The 22,206-nt window shown below is 44.8% G+C and overlaps 1 protein-coding gene across 2 annotated transcripts; it reads left to right on the top strand.

Moving 5' to 3' along the window:
• The first annotated feature begins 94 nt into the window (after window positions 1-94).
• LOC144158932 (uncharacterized) lies at window positions 95-19,677 on the top strand. Of its 2 annotated transcripts, none has more exons than XM_077690136.1 (10): window positions 95-293; window positions 2,145-2,364; window positions 5,382-5,533; window positions 5,974-6,091; window positions 9,607-9,665; window positions 12,054-12,170; window positions 13,269-13,346; window positions 13,881-13,947; window positions 14,751-14,837; window positions 18,113-19,677. In XM_077690136.1, exons 1-10 carry the CDS (start codon window positions 228-230, stop codon window positions 18,169-18,171), a joined length of 1,023 nt encoding a protein of 340 aa, XP_077546262.1. In that variant the 5' UTR covers window positions 95-227; the 3' UTR covers window positions 18,172-19,677. The 2 variants fall into 2 exon arrangements, with proteins under 2 accessions (XP_077546262.1, XP_077546263.1); XM_077690137.1 differs by lacking the exon at window positions 95-293 and adding an exon at window positions 419-558.
• The last annotated feature ends 2,529 nt before the right edge of the window (window positions 19,678-22,206 follow it).

Raw genomic sequence — 22,206 nt, 5'->3', positions numbered from 1 at the left:
AGAAATAATGCGCTACGGCGCACGGCCACCTGTTACCCAACCGCTATTTCTGAGCGGCGCAAACTCGCACCAAGCAACCATGAAGTTAAGTGGAGAGGAGAAAGCGTACGGAAAACAAAAGCGGAACGCCCATTCGCAAAAACTAAACAAGAAACCACGTGCTTTCGCGAACTGCTGATTGCGCTCGACTCGGGTGTCAGTTATGGTTGCGGCGATAAGAGGCGGCGATGCCCCGAGTTGACTTTCTGCCGGCGTACGACAACTCCGGCTGCTACACAAGGCAGTACCGCGGGGTAAGTAAACTCTTCCCCCCTTTACCCACATTGGCGCGCGCCAGATGACTCCCGAGTCACCGATTGGGCTCCGTGACTTGTGTCGTTCGTACTCGCACCCGATCGAACCTCCTGTTGCGAGCTTGTCACAGAGCGCCTTTGGTGAAGTTGTGCTTTTCAGGCTCTGCTTTTGTTTTTGTTTTTTTCTAGCTTTTAACGTACGTGCCAGATCGTAACTGTCAAGAGCACGAAGGCGGGCGATGGAGTACGAATTCTCCCACAAAATGTAAACACACATTTTTGCATGAGCGAAAACGTAGAGCAAACGTGTCGCGACCGGGTTTTGTACGTCGGCAGCTGTGGGGGGTGAATTTCATCATTTGCGCTGATGGAAGAGTAAACGTCTGCTTGCAAGGATGTATCATCTAGGGAAAATACAGGCACCACGCCTACGGAGCGATTACTCATCGGCGCGGGAGTGCATTGACGTCAGAAACTTTGTGACAACTTCAGCCGCGCTAGCCGTGCAAATATGAGCCGAACGAACAAGACAAAGACTTCCGTGCACGCCCTTTACCTCTGCTGAGGCGAGCGTGCTCCGTGCGTGGAATATCGATCGAACGTCAATTGTTTACAATTAAGTTTATGATCTGACTGTGCTGAGTTGATTCAGAGAGCGCTTAAGCTTCTCGGCTCCCGGACTTGGTAACCGGACTTGGTAATTTTCAAATTGCGAGTAGTATATTTAGGGAGCATGTGCGGTCTGGCATATATGCATGATCGGCCATGAACGTGCAGATGGCCGTTATCTTTTGCTTGAATTTTGCATTGTCACGGTGGCTTGGAAGTGGCTGCAGATTCAAGAGGACAATTCATGTTGTTTCTCAGTTTCTATAAATGGGCAATGTGACAGATGCATTGAAATTACTGGAGGCAAAAGAGTATACATATACTGTTACTGTTTTTGTCTTTAGTTGTAGTCTATCAAAGAAAAAAAGATATGTGTTTGTTTAAATTTAAGTGCAGAACACGTCTTTGCCATGCGACACAGTGCCACGAAATAGCTTGCGGGTTAATTTGGAACATCAAAGACTGCATGTGGGCACGTGCGGTTAATGCCTTCTTAACGATAACTTTTTTGCCGAATTTTATTTTTCTGAAGGTGCTTCCGCCAGATGGAACTTAATAAATCCTTTTGGCATAAGCAGTTTGGATGCCAGGAGTGGAGTAAAGGCCCATAGTAGTAGGTTGCATAGGCAATTCAAAAGTGTGTTCTACCCGAAGGTATTTTTTTGTATACGTGTTGCCAATAGTATGTAGTTGTTCTCTCCCTCCAAAGCGGGCTGTTCAGGCTTTCTTCAAGTTGTGCTGTTTCAATAGGACATGCCTGCCTCTATGCGTCTTCATTGGTGGACTGTTCTATCGTTCTCTGAAGTGTGCTTTTTCATAAAGCTAATGGAACATGGTAAAAGCAGCACAGCTAAGGACAGGACGCAAAGGAAGAAAGACAGGACTAGCACTGGTCCTGTGTCTTTCCATTGCGCCCTGTCCTTAGCTGCGCTGTTTTTACCATGTTCCACTGCTCCAACCAACTAGCCCACATTCAAGCATTGGCAAGCATTCATAAACCTCCCTTTCCTTCGTGTAAGTGTCAAGAGTGACCGGAAGTTTCTGCCATCGGAAATTTTTTTCTGATACATGTGTGATTGGAAAATATCTTCATGGTACGTCCGAGATGGGCTTGGTCATTTTCCCCTCTCCCTTCAAAATACACTTTTTTTTCCCCGAAAAGCATGTTTTAGGGCAGTGTGACAAGAAAATACCCCCGTGGGAGTGACGTAATTCTCTCCCGTGGTACCGTTGTTGGCGCAGAGCGTGCTGTTCCTCAAGTACACCTGGCACGAGCTGCTGCTGCTCTTCTGCAATGTGGTCAACGTCCTCACCCAGCTGGGCATGGGCATCCCGCTGCTCATCGAGTCCGCACAGGAGATCCTCGCTCTTCCTATTAACGCCACCGCCTCCAATCAGGCCCTGCTCCCGGTGCAGCCCTACGACCCCTTCGCTTTCGACCTCATCGCCCTCTTCACCGTGGGTGGGTCACAGTCGTTTAACCTGCGTAACCTCCTTTAAAGGAGCCATGAAGAGAAAATACAACTTCGTTTAACTTGAAAGAACTTGGATTCAGTATCTTACTCCACTCCATTACAGCCCCAAAAGATGTTTTTTTAACGAAAAAAAAGCAAGAAGTATTTAAAAACTTTCAAATTTTGTGCCACAGTGACTTGTTGTGGGCAAGAATGACGTCATACGGGCCAACAATAAAACATAATTTTCAGTGCGTTAACTGCACGTTAGCATTCAAGTGATGCAGTCAAATGGAACTAGAGGCCCCATTACAGACGTCCAGTCATGTGTCGTCGCGACAGGTCAGTTAGGCGGCCACCAATCGCACAAACAAGGTTCCGTGACGTCATAGAAAAGTTGCGGGAAATTGGCTAGGGGGTCGCGACTGCTTCGCATGTTTTCTTCAGTATCTCCGTTATTTGTCCGAAGATTGCGATGATGTTGGTATCATTGTTATCGGGACTAAGCAGTATTTCTAATAAACCCAACTTGTATTTTGTCTTCATGGCTGCTTTAAAGGGGCCATGAAGACAAAATGCACATTTGGTTCGATAGAATAACTTAACACTGCTTTGTCCCGACAACAATGATACCAATTTTATCGCAAGCTTAGAACAAGTAATAAAGGTATTGAGGAACACAGTCAAAGCACTAGCAACTCCCCTGCCAATTTATGGAGAGTTATTTGTGACACCACAGTATCTTGTTTGTGCTGTTGGCAGCCGCTGACCTACATCGCCGCCAAGAAACATGACTGAGTGATTGTAACGATTGTTTATATCACTTGAGTGTTAATGTGCAGTTAACACACTGAAGGCCATGTTTTCAGTTCCCGTCAATATTACATCAATGTAGCATGAAACTTGCAAGTTTTCGATATTTCTTGCTTTTCCTGGTTAAAAAAATATTCCGTGGCTGGAGTGACCAAAAGCTGCACTAACAATGAACAAGTTGTGTTTTGTCTTTGTGGCCCCTTTAATAATGTGTGCCTCTGTCTTGCGTATCTGTAACTAACGTGGCACTATTTGTCACGTGACCCAACGTGGTAGCAAAACCATCCAAGCCTGCCTCAGTGACGCCGCATGGCCGCTGCTTCGAAGCATTTCTGTTTCTGGTGAGGGGGCGACGCAGATCTTTAGCGCCAGACGGGACCCTGTTTTCTGCAGTCGTAATTGGAAGTGAGCTGTCATCGGTGAACTCAGATGTAGCATCACTTCCACTTGTGGTGTCACATCCACTTCCACTGAGCTCATCTCTGCCCAATGATGCGAGAACAGTGCTTCAATGCGAAGCAGAAACTTCTAACTCAACTCTTCTTTAATTATCTAATCAACTGTAAACCTAAACAATGCACATCTCTGCTGGAAATTCACGTCCTGGTGACAACGGTCTGCCATTTTTGTTTTGTTACTTTTGGCTGCAGTCGGTACCGACGATGAACTGTTACCCCACTTTGTGTGATACCAAACTGCAAATTAGGCATTTATTTGGTGTTATTTGTTAGATGTTACGTGGCTATGCACACGCGTTTCTTCATTTGTGTGGAACAAGCAGATTTGTTGATGAAAATGAAAGACAGCGTTGAGCGAAAAAGAATTTTAAATGCTGGAATCGTTTGTTCTTTGTAATCGGCAGTCTTCCTGCTGTGTACTTTTGGGCAGCAGCTAGGTGTGTTGCACTGAGCATGTGCTCCGAATCAAACTTGCACCAGTTATGGTTGGGGCTTGTTGGTAGAGTGGGATAATAGTGAGTAACACTGGCTTATGGCGAATCTTGACTGACAAACGCAGGGCAGCATAAACCGCCTTGTGTTGTCCTGCTTTTGTTGTACTTTTTTTTTTCTTTCCATGACGAGGAGCAACAAACGAGGACAACTCAAAGCGCCATCTGTTGTCCTCTTTTTGTTTTCGATCTCTTCTTTTTTGTCCTCATACGACCAGGAGCAACGAAAGGAGTACAACAGATGGCGCTTTGTGTTATCCTTGTTTTGTTGCGACAGAAAAGGAGGACAACACAAAGTGCCATCTGTTGACCCTCTATTGTTGCTCCTGGTCGTGAGAGAACAAAAAATAAGAGAAGGAAAAGAAAAAGCGCCATCTGTCGTCCTCTTTTTTTGTTGCACTTCTTTTGTTTTGTTGTTTAGCAAGGATAAAAACACAAGAAAAAAGGATCAGGATAATGCAGAGCACCTTGTTTTGTCCTTCTTTTGCTAATCTTTTTTTGTTAGCTGTGAGTGCAGCCAAACCTCTGCATAACGGAGTAGTATCAGGACATTCATTTAGTTCGTTATATCCGATATTCGTTGTAACGGTAGTGTTAAAAATTGCTCAAACCAATCGGCAATCTGGCAGGCACAAAAATCGTTATACAAGTACAAAATATTTAAGCTGTGAACGCACTATAAACAAGATAAGCCTTATTTCAAGCTCAATGAACCGGAACATGAAACTCGAAATGACAACAGAACACAGTTCATTTGACAAAATAGGCCTGCGTGCTTATTTTTTTTAGAAAAGATTTGCTCTTCGTCTGGTGGCTATTCGCAGCACCGAGCAAGATGAAATTTTTCACAGTGTCCACTAACAAAAGGGCTCTTTCTACTTCTGCAGTTTCGGATGCCGGGAGTTTTTACAAGTAGCTTCTCGGCCTACTGACCAATCCGATCTCTTCGTTATATCCGATACCAAGCCAATATCTCTTCGTTATATCTGATATCCGAAACTGGAACTTACAGTTAAAAGAATAGGTGTCACTGAAATGAAGCTGACGAACCAAATTTCGTATTTAGTTTGCTATAGCCAGTAATTCACTATATCAGTGTTCATTATAACGAGGTTCAGCTGTATCAGGACTGCTATATCCGTGATGCGTGGCGTGCACAGAAGCGTTAATGTGTGTGTCCCAATTGACCATGCGCGCCCGGCATCAGTCAATCAGTTTGTCCAACCCATATCAAACTTCTTTCCCATCTTCCCAACCTCCCAGGGTTTGGAGCCTGGTTTGGGGTGTCCGGAATCCTCTTGGAGCATGAGTACGACATCGTGCTCCACCTGGCCTGTATGATTCTGGCCTCGGTGTATGGTGTCACGGAGTTTTTCGTCTGCGGCGATGGCGGCCATGACGGCATGCTTGTTCTGGTAAGCCCAGGTTCCACATCAAGCGCCGCTTGATCAGGTTTCCGAACATTGCTTGCTTTCAGTTTCTTTCCCTTTAGTTTCTCTTCTTCTCTGCTTTCATTCACTTTTGCTGTTCCAAGAAGAGCGAATGTAAAACTAGCTCTTGCCTTGTCTAGATAGTACCTTCCATAGAAGCCACGACATTTATTGTTTGGTGACAAATGGTGCTCGCAACAGTAATTTCGATGAAGGATGATGTGTCAACCATTTTGCCTGTTGGTGTGAAGCTAATGGTAACTTTCAATTGGAAGGAAAAAAAGCTACTCGACACTTTCCTGTAAACATTTCTGCATCTCTCTTCCGAACCCTGTGACTTCAGTCAAGAGGTGGTCACGTGCCTTAACGTCAGTCGTGAATGTCATTATCCTTGTCACCGTTGCCGAAGCACTGTCTCCCTGCAGTACCGGGCCCTTGTGGGTGCAGCGCTGACGAGCATCTCGGTGATCCTGGCCACCAAAAGCGTCTTCCACCCAACCTGGACGGAATTTGTGCTGGTGGGCGTCTCCGAGGGAATGATAGGTGCTTCATCATTTCTTCTGTTTTTCCTTTGTCTTCCCTATGATGGGGTACGGCGACTTGAGTGCGGAATATGGGGGAGGAGGGGGGGGGGGTGCTTAAAAGCCCACAAAAAAAGGGGGGGGGGGGGGAGTCTTCTGCACTACTTGCTTATCCCAAAACAACTACATCTTACTTGTATTGTGTCTTTCCACTTTCCTCCACCCTTCTCTTTTCAGTAACGTTGCTATTTAAGCTGCTCAGAGGAGTATGTCCTTAGCCCTTTAATGCCGGTTGTCGCGAATTCGCGACATACTGAATAAGCTGGCCAGGCAACTCGCGCAACCTTTGCTGCCATCAGCGGCGGCTGTCATGTGTTTGCAGCAGATGTGGTGGTTGCGTTCCAGACATGTAGCGCCATCTGGTATAAGTTGTTGAAAATAAGAACCCAGAATGTCTGTCGGTTGGCGGACAGGGCGAGCCACGTGTGACAGCTTCCACTTCTTCGTCGTTTTCTGCCTAACCAAAGTGAGCACAAGCTCTCCGAATTTTTTTTTCTATTTGCACGAATTCCAGAGGCTGTCCATGAGGTGTTACATTGAATCAAAATACGTTTTTTGTTGCAGGCTTCATGCTTTTCTGGTATGTCGCGAATTCGCGACACTCGGCCATTTAGGCACTTCAGCGGCGGCTGTCATGTGTTTCATTCAAAGAGGGGTGGTTGCGCTCCAGGCATGTATCGCCATCTAGTACAAGATGTTGAAAATTAGAACCCAGTAGATCTATCGGCATCCTGCCAGTTCTGTGCTATCGGTTGGCGGGAAGCGCGAGCCACGTGAGACAGCTCTCACTTCTTCGTCGGTTTCTGCCTAACCAAAGTGAGTACAAGCTCCCCAAATCTTTTACCCTATTGGCACGCATTCAAGAGACTGCCCATAAGCTGCTACATTCTCTAAAACTGTGTTTTTTGTTGCATGCTTCTTCCTTTCGTGGTATGTCGCGAATTCGTGACACTCGGCCATTTTGGCACTTCGCGGTGACTGCAGGTATGACGTTTTTTTTTTATTTTTTGGCAGAGGATGGACGTTGGATCGTTCTATGGAAGAAAAGGGTTTCGCACACGACTGCCACCTGAGGATAAGAGTGACGATAGCTGTCTTAGTGACAGTGATGACGACGATGTTGACTACGATCCGTATGCACAAGCACGGGCTGCGCCCTTGGGAGAGTCTTCGTCTAGCAGTGAAGATGAAAACGGTGACGTGGTGGCTTTGCCAACTGCCTGTGCAAAACAGACCGTGAAGTGGAAAAAAACAGACTGTCGAGAACAGCGGGAAATACCGTCCTGGAATACCACTCTTCCTGAAAATGACACTGTGCGAGAACCTATTGAATATTTCAGAAACTTTTTTTATGACTGCTTACTGGATCAAATCGTCCAGCAGACAAATCTGTTTGCAACGCAAAAAAACCCAAACAAAGGGCTGGCACTGACTCGTGAGGAGCTGGAACAGTTTCTTGGCACGATCACATTCATGTCGCTCTGTAGGCTCCCAAGAAGTCGGCTATACTGGATGGCAGAGTGCAGGGTCCCCACGGTGGCTGATACTATGTCACGTGATCGTTGGGAGGCAATCAAGGCGAGCTTGCATTTCAATAACAATGAAGACATGCCCTCGCCCGACGATCCACAGAAGGATCGGCTTTTCAAGGTGAGACCAATTATTGACTCCCTGCTTCCAAAATTTCAGTCTATTCCGAAAACACAAGCCCTTTGTGTTGACGAGCAAATGGTTCCATTCAAGGGTCGCAGTAACCTGAAGCAGTACATTCCCAGCAAACCTCATAAGTGGGGTTACAAGATATTTCTTCTGTGCGACTCTCAGGGAATGGTACATTCATTTGAAATATACACAGGGAAGATAGAGGCTGTTACTGGAGAGCCGGACATTGGTGCCAGTGGAAATATAGTCCTCAAGCTGTGCCAAGTGATCGAGCCAGGATTGAACCATCTTCTTTTCTGTGATAATTGGTTTTCATCAGTGAAGCTTTTTACTGCCTTGGCAAAGAAAGATGTACACTGTCTTGGAACAGCACGCGCTAATCGCCTACAGGGTTGCCCTCTGCCTACCGATGCCAGTTTGAAAAAGAAGGGCCGAGGATCCTTTGAAGAGTTCGAGACGGTGATTGATGACTCAAAAATAATTGTACTCAAGTGGTACGACAACCGAGCGGTGACAACATTGAGCACGTTTGCAGGTGCACAGCCGGTGACTTCCGTAGACAGGTGGGAACGCACGCAAAAGAAGACCGTGCAGGTTGACTGTCCAAGTGCTGTTAGCATCTACAACAAGTCGATGGGAGGCGTCGACCAACTTGATGCCCTCATTGCATTTTACAGAATCCACATTAGGTCAAGAAAGTTTTATCTCAAGATTTTCTTTCACTTTGTGGACATGGTCGTCGTTGTCAGCTGGCTGCTTTATAGACGTGACTGTGCTTCAGTGGGTGTTCCTGTCAAGCAGAGGATGGACCTCCTCAAATTCAAATTTTACATTGCCACATGTCTGTTGAAGCAGGGCAAAGACATTACAGTGAAGAAAAGGGGAAGACCGTCATCTTCATCTGTGGAAGCCAAGCTTGAATGCAAGAAAAAAAGAGGGCCAATGAGACCCGTGCCAGTCGCTAGCATCCGTACGGACAGTACAGGTCACTGGCCGGCTGTGGAAAACACACGCCAGCGGTGCAAACGGCCTGGGTGCAAAGGACAAACGGTTTTCAAATGCGCGAAGTGCAACGTTCACCTGTGCCTCAACAAGAATGCGAACTGCTTCCACAATTTTCACCAGCCGTAAATGACATGCTGTCATCAATTTTTGAGCCGAGGATTTTATTTTCAAGACAGTTGATTTCTTGGGCTTGGAATCTGTGAAATAAATGTTTTTCATAGAAGCCATTGTTTCGCAAGCCTGCAGACATCCCCTTTATTCTTGCGGCAAAACTTCCTCATATTGACCCAAGTGCCAGTTGTCGCGAATTCAGGACAAACCTAAAAGCAGGTGATGAAGTTCTATTCGAGATATGGGCTTAAGTGCCTGTTGTCGCGAATTCGCGACAAACCTAAAAGTCGGCGATATAGTTGCACCCCAGATAAAACAAATGTGGAATGTGATCACGGTCCCTGATTAAAGCCGAAACACACAAAAAAAAATTTTTTTGTGGCCTATTTCATAATTCAGGCATTAAAGGGTTAGATTCAAAGCACCTCAAGAAAAAAGTATGAATGTGTACAGCTTTTGCTATTCCGAGGAGGTTGTGGTCTTTTCACATTGCTCAGAACCAGCATAGTCTTTGTTAATACAGGGTTAGCAAAATTGCTGAGTCATTATTTCCATAGGACCAGAGGAACGGGAAATCGAAATATTAAGTGGGAGAGGTGGCGAGGGAGAGAAATTAAGACGCGAAAACTAGCGTGTGAGCATTTAGCGTATACTATTTGGGACATTGTGCATTTTCTCTCTTTGTTTTTTCTTTTCTAGGCATGTACAAAAAATTCTGCAAGTTTCTGACCCTGCTGAAGCTGGAATTTTTGTCTTACGTGAGTTGCCAGATTTTTCAGCCTGAAACAATGAGTAGAAAATTGTGTACGTATTTCTTGGTCTACAAATCGCATTTTTTTAGTGCGCAAGCACCCTGGTGGCCGCTGCTGCGGTTTGGCGGCGTTGTAACCGAGTGAGTGAAGACAGAAAGAAAACAGCGGAGGAAAGTGTGGCGAGAAGGAGGGGAGAGGGCAGTAGGCTGAGCCAGCACAAGACGCTAGTTGGAGTGTCTGGCGAGGGTGTGAGGGCAGGGGCAGTTCCAGGTTTTTTTCTGAGGTGGATCAGCTCCTATTAGTGATGATGAATGATGATGATGTGGAGGCGGAGGAGTCTTTCGTATTCACCAATACTTCGAAAAAGCAAAAATTCAAGAAATAGAAAAAATCGTCAACTACGTAGTTCTACGACCTCAGGGGTCGTCTTGGGGGTATAAATTTTTAAAAATTCAAGAAATAGAAAAAATCGTCGACTAGACTTTTCTATGACCTGAGGGGTTGTCTTGGTGGTATAAATTCAAAAATGAAGGGAGGGGTCAGGACATCCGGACCCCCCCTTCCCTCTGGATCTGCCATTGTGTGAGGGGGAGCGTGGCACGTGCTGCTATGGCGTCATCTCTCTCCCTGCCTCCCCCTCACGCTCACGCCAGACGCAGTTCGCGTCACCGATGCAGAGGCTTACCTTCACTGACATTTGAGCAGGAGGTTCAAACTCTATTTACCACAACATGCTTGCTGGCATCTGCGACGCGGTGCAAGATAGCAGGACAGTAGCATGTGCCGCCATGCGTTTACTGATAACGCGATCACTTCCTGATAAGCAGCAGATATGCGCCGTGACCAAGAAGACTGCAGTTCGTGCTGCACGCAAATTTCACATTAAGGAATGTAGTAATCGGCACCACATTTTTTTCTTAAAATTTAACAATGTGAGTACTACTGTGTTCGATTGTTTAGGTGGGAGCCTGAATCATGCTGTTTTGTTGCAAAAATCGGGCCACATTTTGTCCCTGTCTTTCCACCCCCACTAGGATTGCAGTAATGGATGCTGCAAAGTAGGATGTTTGGTGAACTTCCTTCCGCGGTAGCAGTTTGAAGTTACGGGTGGGAATTTCTGTCTCTGTCAAAGCTTAAGGCTGTTTCCACGTCTTGAGGTCAGTTTTTCACGTCAGATTGTTAGAGTTTCTGATCAAATGCGACATGCGACTGACTCCTGATCGGGCTTGGTGACTATCCCTTAAAGAAAGTTTCTTGAATGAGTGAAAGCAGGTGACCCAAACTTGTGTATTTTTTCCTGTGTGCAGTGGGTTCATTTCTTGTTGAAATTTTAACAAAGTGATGCGAAAAGGTCTACTGGAATGGAACTTGCTGCAATGGTTCTTTCCAGAATGGAATGGAATGGATGGCTTTATTATAGGAGGAGGCCAATAGGCCCTGTTGTGGGACATGGGAAAAAGGGTAGGGGAAGATGGTTCATATAAAGTCTTTTCACTGCACCGTGAGCGTTCATTTAGCACGATTTGCACAGTTGAAGCTGTGGCGAGGACACTCTAATACGGCCATCGTCGAGGTATCCAAAAGGAGCCGTTCAGGAGCCACAAAGGGTGTGTTTGGGGGGACATCTAGAGAAAAATTCCTGCGCCTTCCCGCGAGGGGAACACGAGTAAATGCAGAGCATTGGGGCCTCAGTGCTGATTGAAGGCAGTGTTGCTTCCATCGCTTTTTCCGTGATGCTGGAGTAGCAGACACGAGTAAACGTGGGAGCGAGCGTCAACCAAGGAAGGAAGGAGCAACGTAGTGACTGAAGCACGAGCGACCGCTAGCCGCTTTATATTTGCAGCGCGCGCAGTAGAGGGAGAGCAGTACGGGGGGGGAGAGCGCGCATGCGCAAGCAGCGCGTGCCCTTCCACGCCTCACCGCGCTGCTATCACGCACCTGTTACGTCGAGACCGCGACGGAGCAAACGGGCTGACTTCGACGCATGTGCGCGCCAGCTGCTGTTGACAGAGAGGAGGGAAGAAGGAGAGGCGCACCTGCTGCGGACGCGGAGCTGTGGACGCCGTCCGACGCAGGAAGAGGCGAGGCTAAGAAATGCTCTGCATTTAAAAATAACAAAACCAGCCTTCAAGTCGTTGGTACGGCAGCGTCAAATTGTCTCTATAAAATCGTCTGCTACTCGACGAATCCTCGAATATGTCGGAAAAGCATTTCAGCTTCCTCCTAACAGACTCAGCGCAACAAACGCCCTCATGGGATGAAGCGGCAGATGACATAGGTTCCTTCAAGTTTGTCCTAATGAGGGTTTGATAGGCACCAGAAGCCTCGGGTCTGTAATGTTGTCGCCATCATCAATGCTTTGCTCCCACCTGCCTGTCTGTGCTCCGCGTGCAGTCCATATTCGGCGTCCTGGTGCTCAATGCGGGCGTCAACAGCACCCGGTGGCAGTTCACCACCATGGCCATCATCATCGCCTACAGCCTGGTCCTCTGGTGCATCGGATCGCTGGCTGTGAGTGGCTTGCCCTGTTCGGTATTCTTTACCTCCTTCTACACTGCCACACCTAGAATATCGCAGCCATTACAGCGTCAGCTGTGGGAGCTGAGATTGCAGCATTCGTGATGCATGCTATATAGTAAGGCCTGGGTGATGCTTGCGGGGTAAAAACAAAACAAAATACATGCCTGTGGAAATGCGCATGCCCTCTGAGATGAAACTGGTCAAATCTTCGTAAAATGGCTGCTTGAATAAATAGTTTCAAATAATTTCAAACAAACAACTAATCAACCAGTTGCAGTGAACTCCCCTGAAAAACGAACTCGAAAGGACCGTGAAAATTTGTTCGTAAAATCCGAAAATCATCCTAAGTGGGCTGTTTTAAATGCAGAGCATTTCAGTAACTCACGATGTCACCCGCGTTGACGTCCGTAGTCGTAGTCCGCACCCCTCCCCCTACACTATATAAAAAAAATACTATCCGGCGCCTGGTTTCGATCCGTCGACCCTGCGGGCGGAACGCAATGTACATGGTGCTCTACCCACTGCGCCACAAAGCCGACACAGAATGGGAGGCTACGAACGCGCCTTATATCCTTGACTCATTCAAACTACGTCAAGAAGCTGCTGATACAACGCATTCACTACCACCAACTCCCCAAACACTAAACGTCAACGCAATACACCCACCCCCTATGCGACGCATTTACTCGAGTCCCCCTTGCAGGGAGATGGGCCCAATTTTTTGCGCTGCGCATGTCCCAAAAGCTCAAAAATCTCGTTCGTCTTCTTAACCCTAAAATTCATCATGACCGAGTTCGTCTTGACGAGAGTCTACTGTATGGTAACCTCAGCTGACCCTGAAATGCATAGCTTCCATATGTGCTGTGGTCCAGCAAATTAATGTTCCTTTCTTTCTTTCTTTTTTTTTTTTTTTTTTTTACGAATGGGTCCATGTTTCCACTTTTTTTTTTTTTCATGCTTTGAAACAGAACCAGTCACTGTTCCACTCACCTCTGTCAGCTTCCTGTGGTCACTTGCTTGCGCAAAACGAATGTTTGTCGTGGCTGTTTGTACACGGCACACGTGAGTAATGATGTTTTGTTATTCCAGGTGCGGAAAGAGCAGGTTGCACTGGTCTACACGTACGTAGCACTGAGCATGCTGGCGCCGCTGTTTCTTCCACTGGAGGTGAGTATTGTCTTTTTGCACTGCTTCTCTTTGGTCACCATAACTATTCAACTACAGTAGTAATTAAAAAGTAGATGGCAAGTGAACATTAGTGCTATGTTGTTTGAATTGGTGAACCTTGTTCTACTTGAATTTAAGGAGAGCTCGACCAGAGGTTATGATGATTGTTGAGCTTTAGAAACTATAATACGAGCTATAGAAACTACGTATTAGAAAATATTAGAATATATTGGAATAGAAAGCGTACATATAGTATGTGTATGCTTGTGATATTTTTGTGTATGCACCAATTGAACTGTCACAAACTCTTCACATGTCTTTTCTTATTATTTTGCTTATGTATTTGTTTTTTTGCAATACTGTTGGACAGAGGTGCCAGCAATACTACTTTTTTTGGTAAAGTAGGGCTACGTGCATGCTACGCATGGTTCAGTAACCGGTGTAGATTGCGTTCAATGATGCAACTTACTTGACTGATTTTTTTTTTCTCTGTTTTTTTTTTTTTTTAATTTTTCCTTGTCCCGTCTGTTTCAGATAAGTGCTAGGTTTCCAAACAGACCAATCCAAATTGAAGACTTGCCCATTTTGCACCTCGTTGCAGGTACGCCTTGTTTTGCCCATCAACTCCGAATTCGTTGCTTCGAATGTGTACAGTGGATAGCAAGCTAGGTGCGACACTAAAATTTTAAGTGTCAAAGCTTCAACTTCCTTCTTTCTCTCTGTAAGGACCAAATAACTAGTCGCGAATAATAATGTTGTGATCAGTGCATGTTCATTGTGGACACTGTTGAGCCATTATTAATTTGGCTTCACAAGCCGCTATCTTGAAATTTGCAATGTCAGGTACATGCAGTAGCCGACCGCTTTTTCGGACCCGGAGAAGAGGAACGAAAAATAGTCCGAATAAAAGAGCAGTCCGAAAAATCCGTGAGCCACTACTCCTTTGGGACAGCTGACAGTTCCTCGGGAAAGTCCGAAATATCCAACAAGTCTGAGTTTTTGAAGTCCGAAAAAATGATCGGCTGCCGTATTTGTTGCCAGCAGACGAGCAATTTAAAAAAAGCTGGCTAGTCAGTAATGTTGATTTACTGGCATTTCATTTCTCTGCGCCAAGGCAGGTGTGCAAATTAAAGCCACCTTTGAAATTTTCATTTTATCGTGCACCAAAGTTCATGCAGGTTAGACGAATCTCTTATGCACACGATGCCAAGGGCATAAATCTGTGGTGTTCCCACTCTTTCCTTAGTGTGTGTTCTTTTCGGCGCTCGTGTTGAAGGCAGCTCTACAGGAGGCAGTCAAGTTGGACAGCTTGCCTTGCTCTAGTCTCAAACTGCTCAGTCGTGCTTGTGCAGTGGTGAAGCATTTTAAGAGGTGATGCACTACAAACTGTCTCATGGTTTTCAGGGGCCTTCTGCATTATCATGCGCGTCTACCTTCACATTGAGCTGCTTCACGTCTTCAAGAACTTCAACTGTGGACTCATCAACCAAGGTGAGGACAGAACAAATGAACGCGTTTCTTGGTTGATTGATTGTAGGGTTTACCGTACCGATGCAACGCAGGCGATGAGGCGCGCCGCAGTGGAGGGTTCCGGATTAATTTCGACCACCTGGGGATCTTTAACGTGCGCCAAAATCTCGTGCACACGGGTGTTTTTGCTTTTCGCCTCCATCAGAAAAGCGGCCGCCGCGGCCGGGAATTGAACCCGCAACCTTGTGCTCAGCAGCGCAAATGCCCTAGCCACTGAGCCACTGCGGTGGTTATGCTTTCCTTGGTGTGGCGGGGGAAACTGTTTAATGGAGTCGATAGCACGCAGACAGTATTACGTGGGATAGTAATGCTTAGAGCAGCTTGAAAGAACTCGCCCGTGAGCAAGTTCTAAGCAGCGTTGAAACACATGGTGATCAGAGTGAATAGGTGACGCGTGCATCAGCAGAGCTAATTGTGATTCACGCTGATATCAGCAAAGGATATTTTGCCGGCCAGGCTACACATTTCACCTCTTCATTCCTTTTCTTTCTGCTTTGATTCAGTTAAGCTTTGATATTGCGTGGGCGTGAATGCTTTTTTCTCTCCAAGATGTGGCTTGAAGCCTGTCTGCTGTGACTGTGTTCTACACAGGTACCGCTGTTTATTATACAACTTGTGATATTAGGCGACTTGAACATGTTCCGACACCTTTTTAATTTTTTTTTGTCTCGTACAATTATTGGCTACTTTCTCTACCGTCATTCCATCACCCGATACTGCTTTCTCGTATTGATCGGTAGCATTCTCTGACAGAGGAGTACCGCAAAAAATTGTGATTTCTTTTAGTTTTTGAAAAAGAACTGTTTGTCTGCTTATCGCTGAGCATCTTGGGGAAGTGCACTCAATGGCAAAATGAGCCTAAAAACGCATCGAGCCATGTCAACTTCAAGCAGCCTTACTTTTTGCACTGATTACTGCAACGACAGTAAACGTTTGATTTTGTATACCACCGTTGGCAATGGCGCTGTGTACAAAGTGGATAGACAAGCAGTATTATAAGATTCCCATAATTCAAATCTTTTTTTACTGGGAAGCGGGATGCTTCTAACCAGCCAAAGAAATTTTTGTGTCTGCGTCAGCAGAAAACTCCCAGGCTACTACTGGCTACACAAAGAAACATTTAAGGCTACTACTGGCTACTGGCTGTGCCCTGACTACCCAAACAAGCTACTGGCACCACCAGGTATTGAAGCGGGGCTCGAATAGAAGTGGAGTGAGAGCCCATCGTATTAGCGACTAAGCTACGCCCACACGTGGAGACGGGGCGACATACAGTGGTTTGGATTCAGCGCCTGGGGAGAGGGAAGGCACTTTTTGGAGGCGACACGCGAAACAAGAGTGAGGGGGAGGCAGTGAGAGAGATGACACCATAGCCGCGCGTGCCCCCCTCCTCCCTACCCTTTAAAATATGCGCCTTAGTTTTCTTTCTGCCGACACTGCTGCGCTTGGGATGCCGCCCTCACGAATTCCAGGTAACAGCTGGCAGAGTCCCTGGTTTCACTCTTTGTCGAGCTGCGTGTGGGAATTCAAGTGACGCCACATGGGTAATCGTTGTGGGTGTCATCTACAGCTTCACAGTCCAACCACTTTCGCAGCGTGAATTGGAGCCAATTTTTTTTCTTCTTATATTCCAAAATTATACCGTATTTTCTGGTGTATAAGTCACGTTTTTTTTCTTTTCTGAAATTTTTGTTGGTACATCTTATCCACCGGTGCAACTTATGTATGGAATAAATTCGGTGAGTGGCGGCCGCACGTGGTCCGTGTTCGGAAAGGTGCTTGTGTGCTGCGTGATGTCAGCGCACATTAAGAGACATAGCTCTATGGTCTAAATGAATGAATTATTTGTCAGCGAGTTGGAGGAGGTAGGCTTTGATGGTTTTGCCTAAACGCCGTCTGTTGGTACATGCCATCTGCGTGTATCAATAAACCATTTTTGAGAAGTTAGTTCTGTCTAGACTTTGGACGGTAGATGCACGTGTCTAGCACTGCTTACCGGGAGATGTGTTCAGAGGCAGTGGCCGCCGCAACCTTATGTACTTTCGCCGCACTTTTTAATGAACTGATCCTCTATGAGTTTACCTGATTAACAAGTGCGTTTTGTACACCGGTGCGTCTTATACACCGGTGCGACTTATATCCGTTTTTTTTTTTTTTTTTTCGGAAAAACTCTCGTTTTGAAATGGGTGCGACTTATAGACTGGAAAATACGGTATGAGTATCGGGAGATTGAAGTTGGCTTTGCCGCGAGGCAGGCACATTCTTCGTCACGTTTTGAGTAGGCTTCTCTGCACTACGCGGCAGCTGTGGTGGAAAGTATAACATGCGTGACCTTTGCAAGGAAGTGTGCACTAGTACGGGGCATATAGCTGAAGTGGAGGTGCTATGTGGCGCATAAAATTCAAAATTTTTTTGTCAATAGTGATTTTCAATATTGAATCATAGTCAATTTTTAACAAATAGTTCGTCAACCAATTAGGGATTTTTGTCAAAACAAAAGAATTTTTGTCAAAAGTTGTGTGAGCGAGTACTGGCTATCCTTGCAACGATAAACTGGGTCCTAACAAGTTACAGTGTACCTAGCAAGCACTACTTTTCGCGAACTTGAGAAGTAAGAACTGGAACTCAAAAGATTCCTTATATTCAAAACATGTTGAGAATCACAAATTTCTGTGTAACAATGTCTGCCACGCAATCTTGTCGTATTTTTAATTTTTGCCACATTTATTTCTTGTTGGAGCCCCACTACAAGAGCACACACAGCTGCATGTCAAGTGCTGACTGCACAAATTATTATTTTTACCCAGCTACATTCAGAAGCTACATACCCAGTAAAGAGAAATATAAGCATTCAAAGATATTCTGTTCGATTTGCAGTCATTTTTTTGTTGTTCATGCTTGATTTGCAGAAAAAAAAAATTAATTTTTGCACGCCTCTATTTTTTGTTGTCAATTAAAAACAGATGTTCCAAATCCCGCCGTAGCAGTGGAAATTTTTCCGCACTGTCGCCGCATCTGTTACGGCGCATTCGTAATCCGGCAACAAACCCCAGCTCCATGTTTTGAGCCACAAAAGGACCGTCACACGGCTATTGGCTCTTCATAATTTAGCCAAACACAAAGAGCTGATCAAATTGCATACACAAATGTCAGCAAGGCACTGCGGGTTGATATTCCATACCAAATCTTGCGCTGTTTAGATCACATTCTCTGCATTTTTTTCCCTGCCTCCCTAGCCTTCCTGGGCCTTCTCACACCAGAGACCACAGGCCTCCTGTCTGGACGGAGACACTGAAGTGATTACGGGAGCACAATTTCTGTTTTCGCTCGCTCCAGAGGCGCCTTTTGTCGCCGCGGCCAACGGAGAACACCAAGCCAAGTTTGGTCACTGGTCTCAGCGACAGCCAGTACCTTGTCGAGCTAAACACCTTTCCTCTTTCTTTTTAATTGTGAGGAAGATGTTGGAGCTTAGGTAGACAATGTTTGCCTAAATGCAGCTTATCTCAGTTTAGCCGTACCCTGCTTGTATGGTTATCTCCTTTTGTTGTGCTGTGCCACGAGGCTGCCGTCCTGCCACGGTGAACAAAATATTGGGACCAATATTTTGTGTTTACTTCGAGAAAGTCTACACTTGTCTTTCAAGTAGTCAAATTTTTACTAATTTACACGTTACTAATGCTGCCTGTTGCAGCTTATTTAAATGTCTGCTGTTTCTCGTTGATTTTAACACAATAACTATGCTTTGATAAAATGTTTTTATGCTTTATTTATATTTTGAGCTTTTTTTTAGAAGCCTCACTTAGTATTTTGTGCCTTCGACAACTGTTAGCTTGCTGTATCGTAAAACAGACTGGAAGAATTAGGTTACATTCAAGGTAGCTTGCGTGTGGTATAGTGGTGACATCCACTTAAACCCTGGTCCTCTGAGTAGGTCCGTTAAAAGCAGGCACGCACGATCATCAGATTGTGCGTATTTTTTCTTTTTTGATGCAAAAAACAATAAAAAATGAATGAGCGAATCTTCTAGAGCAGCACTACTTTATTTCTGTTAATTACCTATGTGTTATATTGCAGTTTATGTGACTTTAGCGTGTGAAAAAGTAGTGGTTGAGCCTACAAAAATCTGATAAAACGATTTTTTCTTGCTCAACTCCAATGTTAACAAACTGTCCTAGTTTGAATTATTTGTACTTGCGAGTTTGGATGCGCGTTGTCTAATACTGGATGATCATATAGCAGTCAGGATTGTTAATGACTCCGATCTCTGTAATAAAATCCTTGTTGGAAACTACTATACTAAAAATAGAAGAAGAAAGCTAGTATTTGCTTATTGTTTTAGATGCAGCTCTCCATTACATTAGTGCAAATGTTTGAATTAGGTAAATGCCTTAAACATTGCATGACAAAATTTGAGTAGGCATGCCGAATTTCAATCTTTTTGTCTTAAAAGTTAAAAATGTAAATGCCATGTTCACGTCCATGTCATAAGTGAAATGATGTATCTTTATTAATGTAACACAACCATGGCCTTATTTGACACTTATAAAACAGTGTTTTGGGCCCTTCAGGTCACAGAAATGTGTTTTTGCTCAAATATTTTACGTCAACTGCAGCTATTGTGTGCTTCACCGAGCCTAAATTTCTTAGCACTGCCTTCTCAACTGCTTAAAGTCAAAGCTCGATCAATTGCAGCTTTGCAAACCCGGTTTGTGTAATTAACATCAAATGTGCGCTATGTTCGATGCGGACTTAATTTTTGTCCTAACCACTAACTTTGTTAATACTGAATGTTTGTAGTGCCCTACATCATGGCCAACACACCGGCAATATGTTTTTCCGCAAATAAAATTTGAATTGAATTGTTGTATCCTTAAAACGTGGTGTGTGTCAGTTATGTCCTGTGCTAAACACCTGAACTATTGCTACACATTATGGTTTAGTTCTATCCACGGGATAATTGCTTAGCAAGAAACTACAGTGCAATTACCAGCGCAAGCTATGATTTAGTGTTAAATTTTCCATGGCATCTTAATTTACCGAGCAACACCTTTTTTTCACGCCTACATAAGGCAGAAAGTGCAGAAAATGTGCACAGAAGTTTTCAATGTCGTAAAAATCATGGTGCTATTCGTGCAATATTGTGCAAATTGCTCTGTTTTTCTAGATATATCAATGTAGAGCTGAATGAACTACAGTTCCATTGACCTTGCTTGTGCCACTATCCACATCATAAATCCAACTTGTACATTCTTAGCTTTACCTTCACTATTGAAATCAAATGAAGGTGTCGATATTTTGTGACGCTGCGTATTTACGCTCGCCTACTAACAGAAAAAGAAAACTGTCGGAACAAATGAAAAATCTAGCCACTGTAAGAAAACTGCTTGAAATCTACAAAGGACAGTTTTGTACAACACATGCCCCGAGAAAGCAAGCTTAGGCTTGTAAAATCGGATCAGTGGGACAGTGGGCTTCAATGCACGCTGGCACATGATTCTCAGTTAGTCTTTCCACTTAGTGGTCTTAGACCTTCCTTGCCTAATAAACTTGCACTTGTGTTTTGTGGCTATTTATTACCGCTGGCAAAGCTAGCTACTCATAAGCAAAGCAGGAAAAAAAAGTGACAAGTGGGCTTTGGCTTTGATTCTAGCTCAGTGACCCATAAATTAAAATTAAGGTGCACCAGCCACATAGACGGACGTTGCAAGCAGTGAGCAATAACAGCGGCGGTATTCTCGAGTTTTGTCCCTTTTGCGTCCCTTTCAAAAGTGTTTCTTTTGGCGAGCCCTGATTGGCTAAAAGCAAACAACCGGAAGTGACGTAACGCAAGCGCAACAAACCTACTGCCAACGCTTACTGCTTAACCGGAAGTATGTCACGATGAAAGGGACTCAAAAGGGACGTTTTCAGAAGGGACAGTTATGAGAATACGGCCCCAGGTTAATTAAGGTGCAAAGTCAGCCGAGCATTGTTAGAGTCCCGTAAGAGGTATTCTGTCCCGTTTAGTTCTATTGTGGGTGTTTTTGTATCCAAGTGGATCAGTGCTGCCAAAAGGGCTGAAACATCTGCATCTTTACGGGGCAGTGAAACCAGGGTCATTAAAGCAGTGCATGTCCCGAATAGGGACGTCCGGTTACCTTAGTTTGGAGACTACCGAAATGTGTGCAAAGTATTTACATGCACCTGATAAAGGGACATCGCAGAAGGTCATAAACATTGCCTCGTCAACATATCGGGTTATGCTTTAGTGCCAATTTTCTAAGGTTTCTTGCCCAATTTATAAAAGCGCACCATCAGTCGCTTGCAATTAGTTCACACACAACAGCACCTAACTTGGCGGTAAAGAAGTTACTGCCCTGCAATCGAGATTTTATTATTTTTTTTGCTCCAAAATAACAAAAACAGCGCGGATTAATAAAATATGCATTGATTAAAGGCACAGCATTTGTTTTACGGTCTGAAATGTAGGTTAAAGGCTGGTGTTGAAGCGCATCGTTAAGCAAAGACGCTAACCAGACATCTTGAACTTTGCGCCAAAAAGCACTGCGACGAGACTTTTACTCTGTAAGTGCAAAACGTGCCTAAACAAACATAATTATTTAGCCAACAAAGTATACTGGAGAGGGAAATTAGGAAATGTAAGTGAGCTATAAGGGACTGAGAACTGAAATTTGCTCAGTACGTATTTTTTAGCCCAAGGGAACGAGCAACATCTAAAACACCTTACAGCGGAGTTGTTTTGCTGGCAACGTCGTGAAACATTTGTGAACGTATTTGTTAGCTGCGCCAATGTTTTGTGCAGCCCAGATGAATGTTGGCAACGATGTCAGCGGCCACACTGCAACTCGCTCCTATTTGTACGCGAGGATAAAGAAATGCTGTTCAAATCACGATTTGAAATAAAATGGTGATAAGCAGAATACTCAGGACATTTTAATACGCTGCATTCCGCTCCAGAAAATATCTCCGTAGAACATTTAGGTTTTACGCCTGTAGGGGACTCTGCCAGTTCATATGGAAAGTAGGGCTGATCTAGCTGAAATTAAAGCTAGCTTTTATTCGACTGTTAAAAAAATCGTAAAGGTTGTATTGATGTTTAAATGGGACACAGAAGGCAATTTTTGTGCGATATTTGAGCTTGAACTAGCATAGTATTTGGCAAAACTTTTAAACGCCTGTTGGGAGTATCTAATGACCCCGAGCTCAAATGTGAAGGCACCAGCAGTTTTGAATTACTAACTTAAAAATGTACAACGAAACTTCCCACAGATTTTTGGGTATTACGCGCGGAAACTGCACCTAGGTTGTGAGGCACACCATGATGGAGAGG

The sequence above is a fragment of the Haemaphysalis longicornis genome, unplaced genomic scaffold, assembly GCF_048455015.1.
Source record: "Haemaphysalis longicornis isolate Haplotype H1 unplaced genomic scaffold, Haemaphysalis longicornis Haplotype H1 scaffold_10, whole genome shotgun sequence".
Taxonomy (NCBI): domain Eukaryota; kingdom Metazoa; phylum Arthropoda; class Arachnida; order Ixodida; family Ixodidae; genus Haemaphysalis; species Haemaphysalis longicornis.
This window is presented reverse-complemented; position numbering and strand designations above follow the sequence as displayed.

Bases quoted from the DNA above. Each gene is read 5' to 3' on its own strand.
- LOC144158932 (XM_077690136.1), top strand. From the start codon at position 228: ATGCCCCGAGTTGACTTTCTGCCGGCGTACGACAACTCCGGCTGCTAC. The intron at 2,365-5,381 runs GTGGGTCACAGT...CCAACCTCCCAG, and splicing joins CATCGCCCTCTTCACCGTGG to GGTTTGGAGCCTGGTTTGGG. The intron at 6,092-9,606 runs GTGCTTCATCAT...TTTCTTTTCTAG, and splicing joins CGTCTCCGAGGGAATGATAG to GCATGTACAAAAAATTCTGC.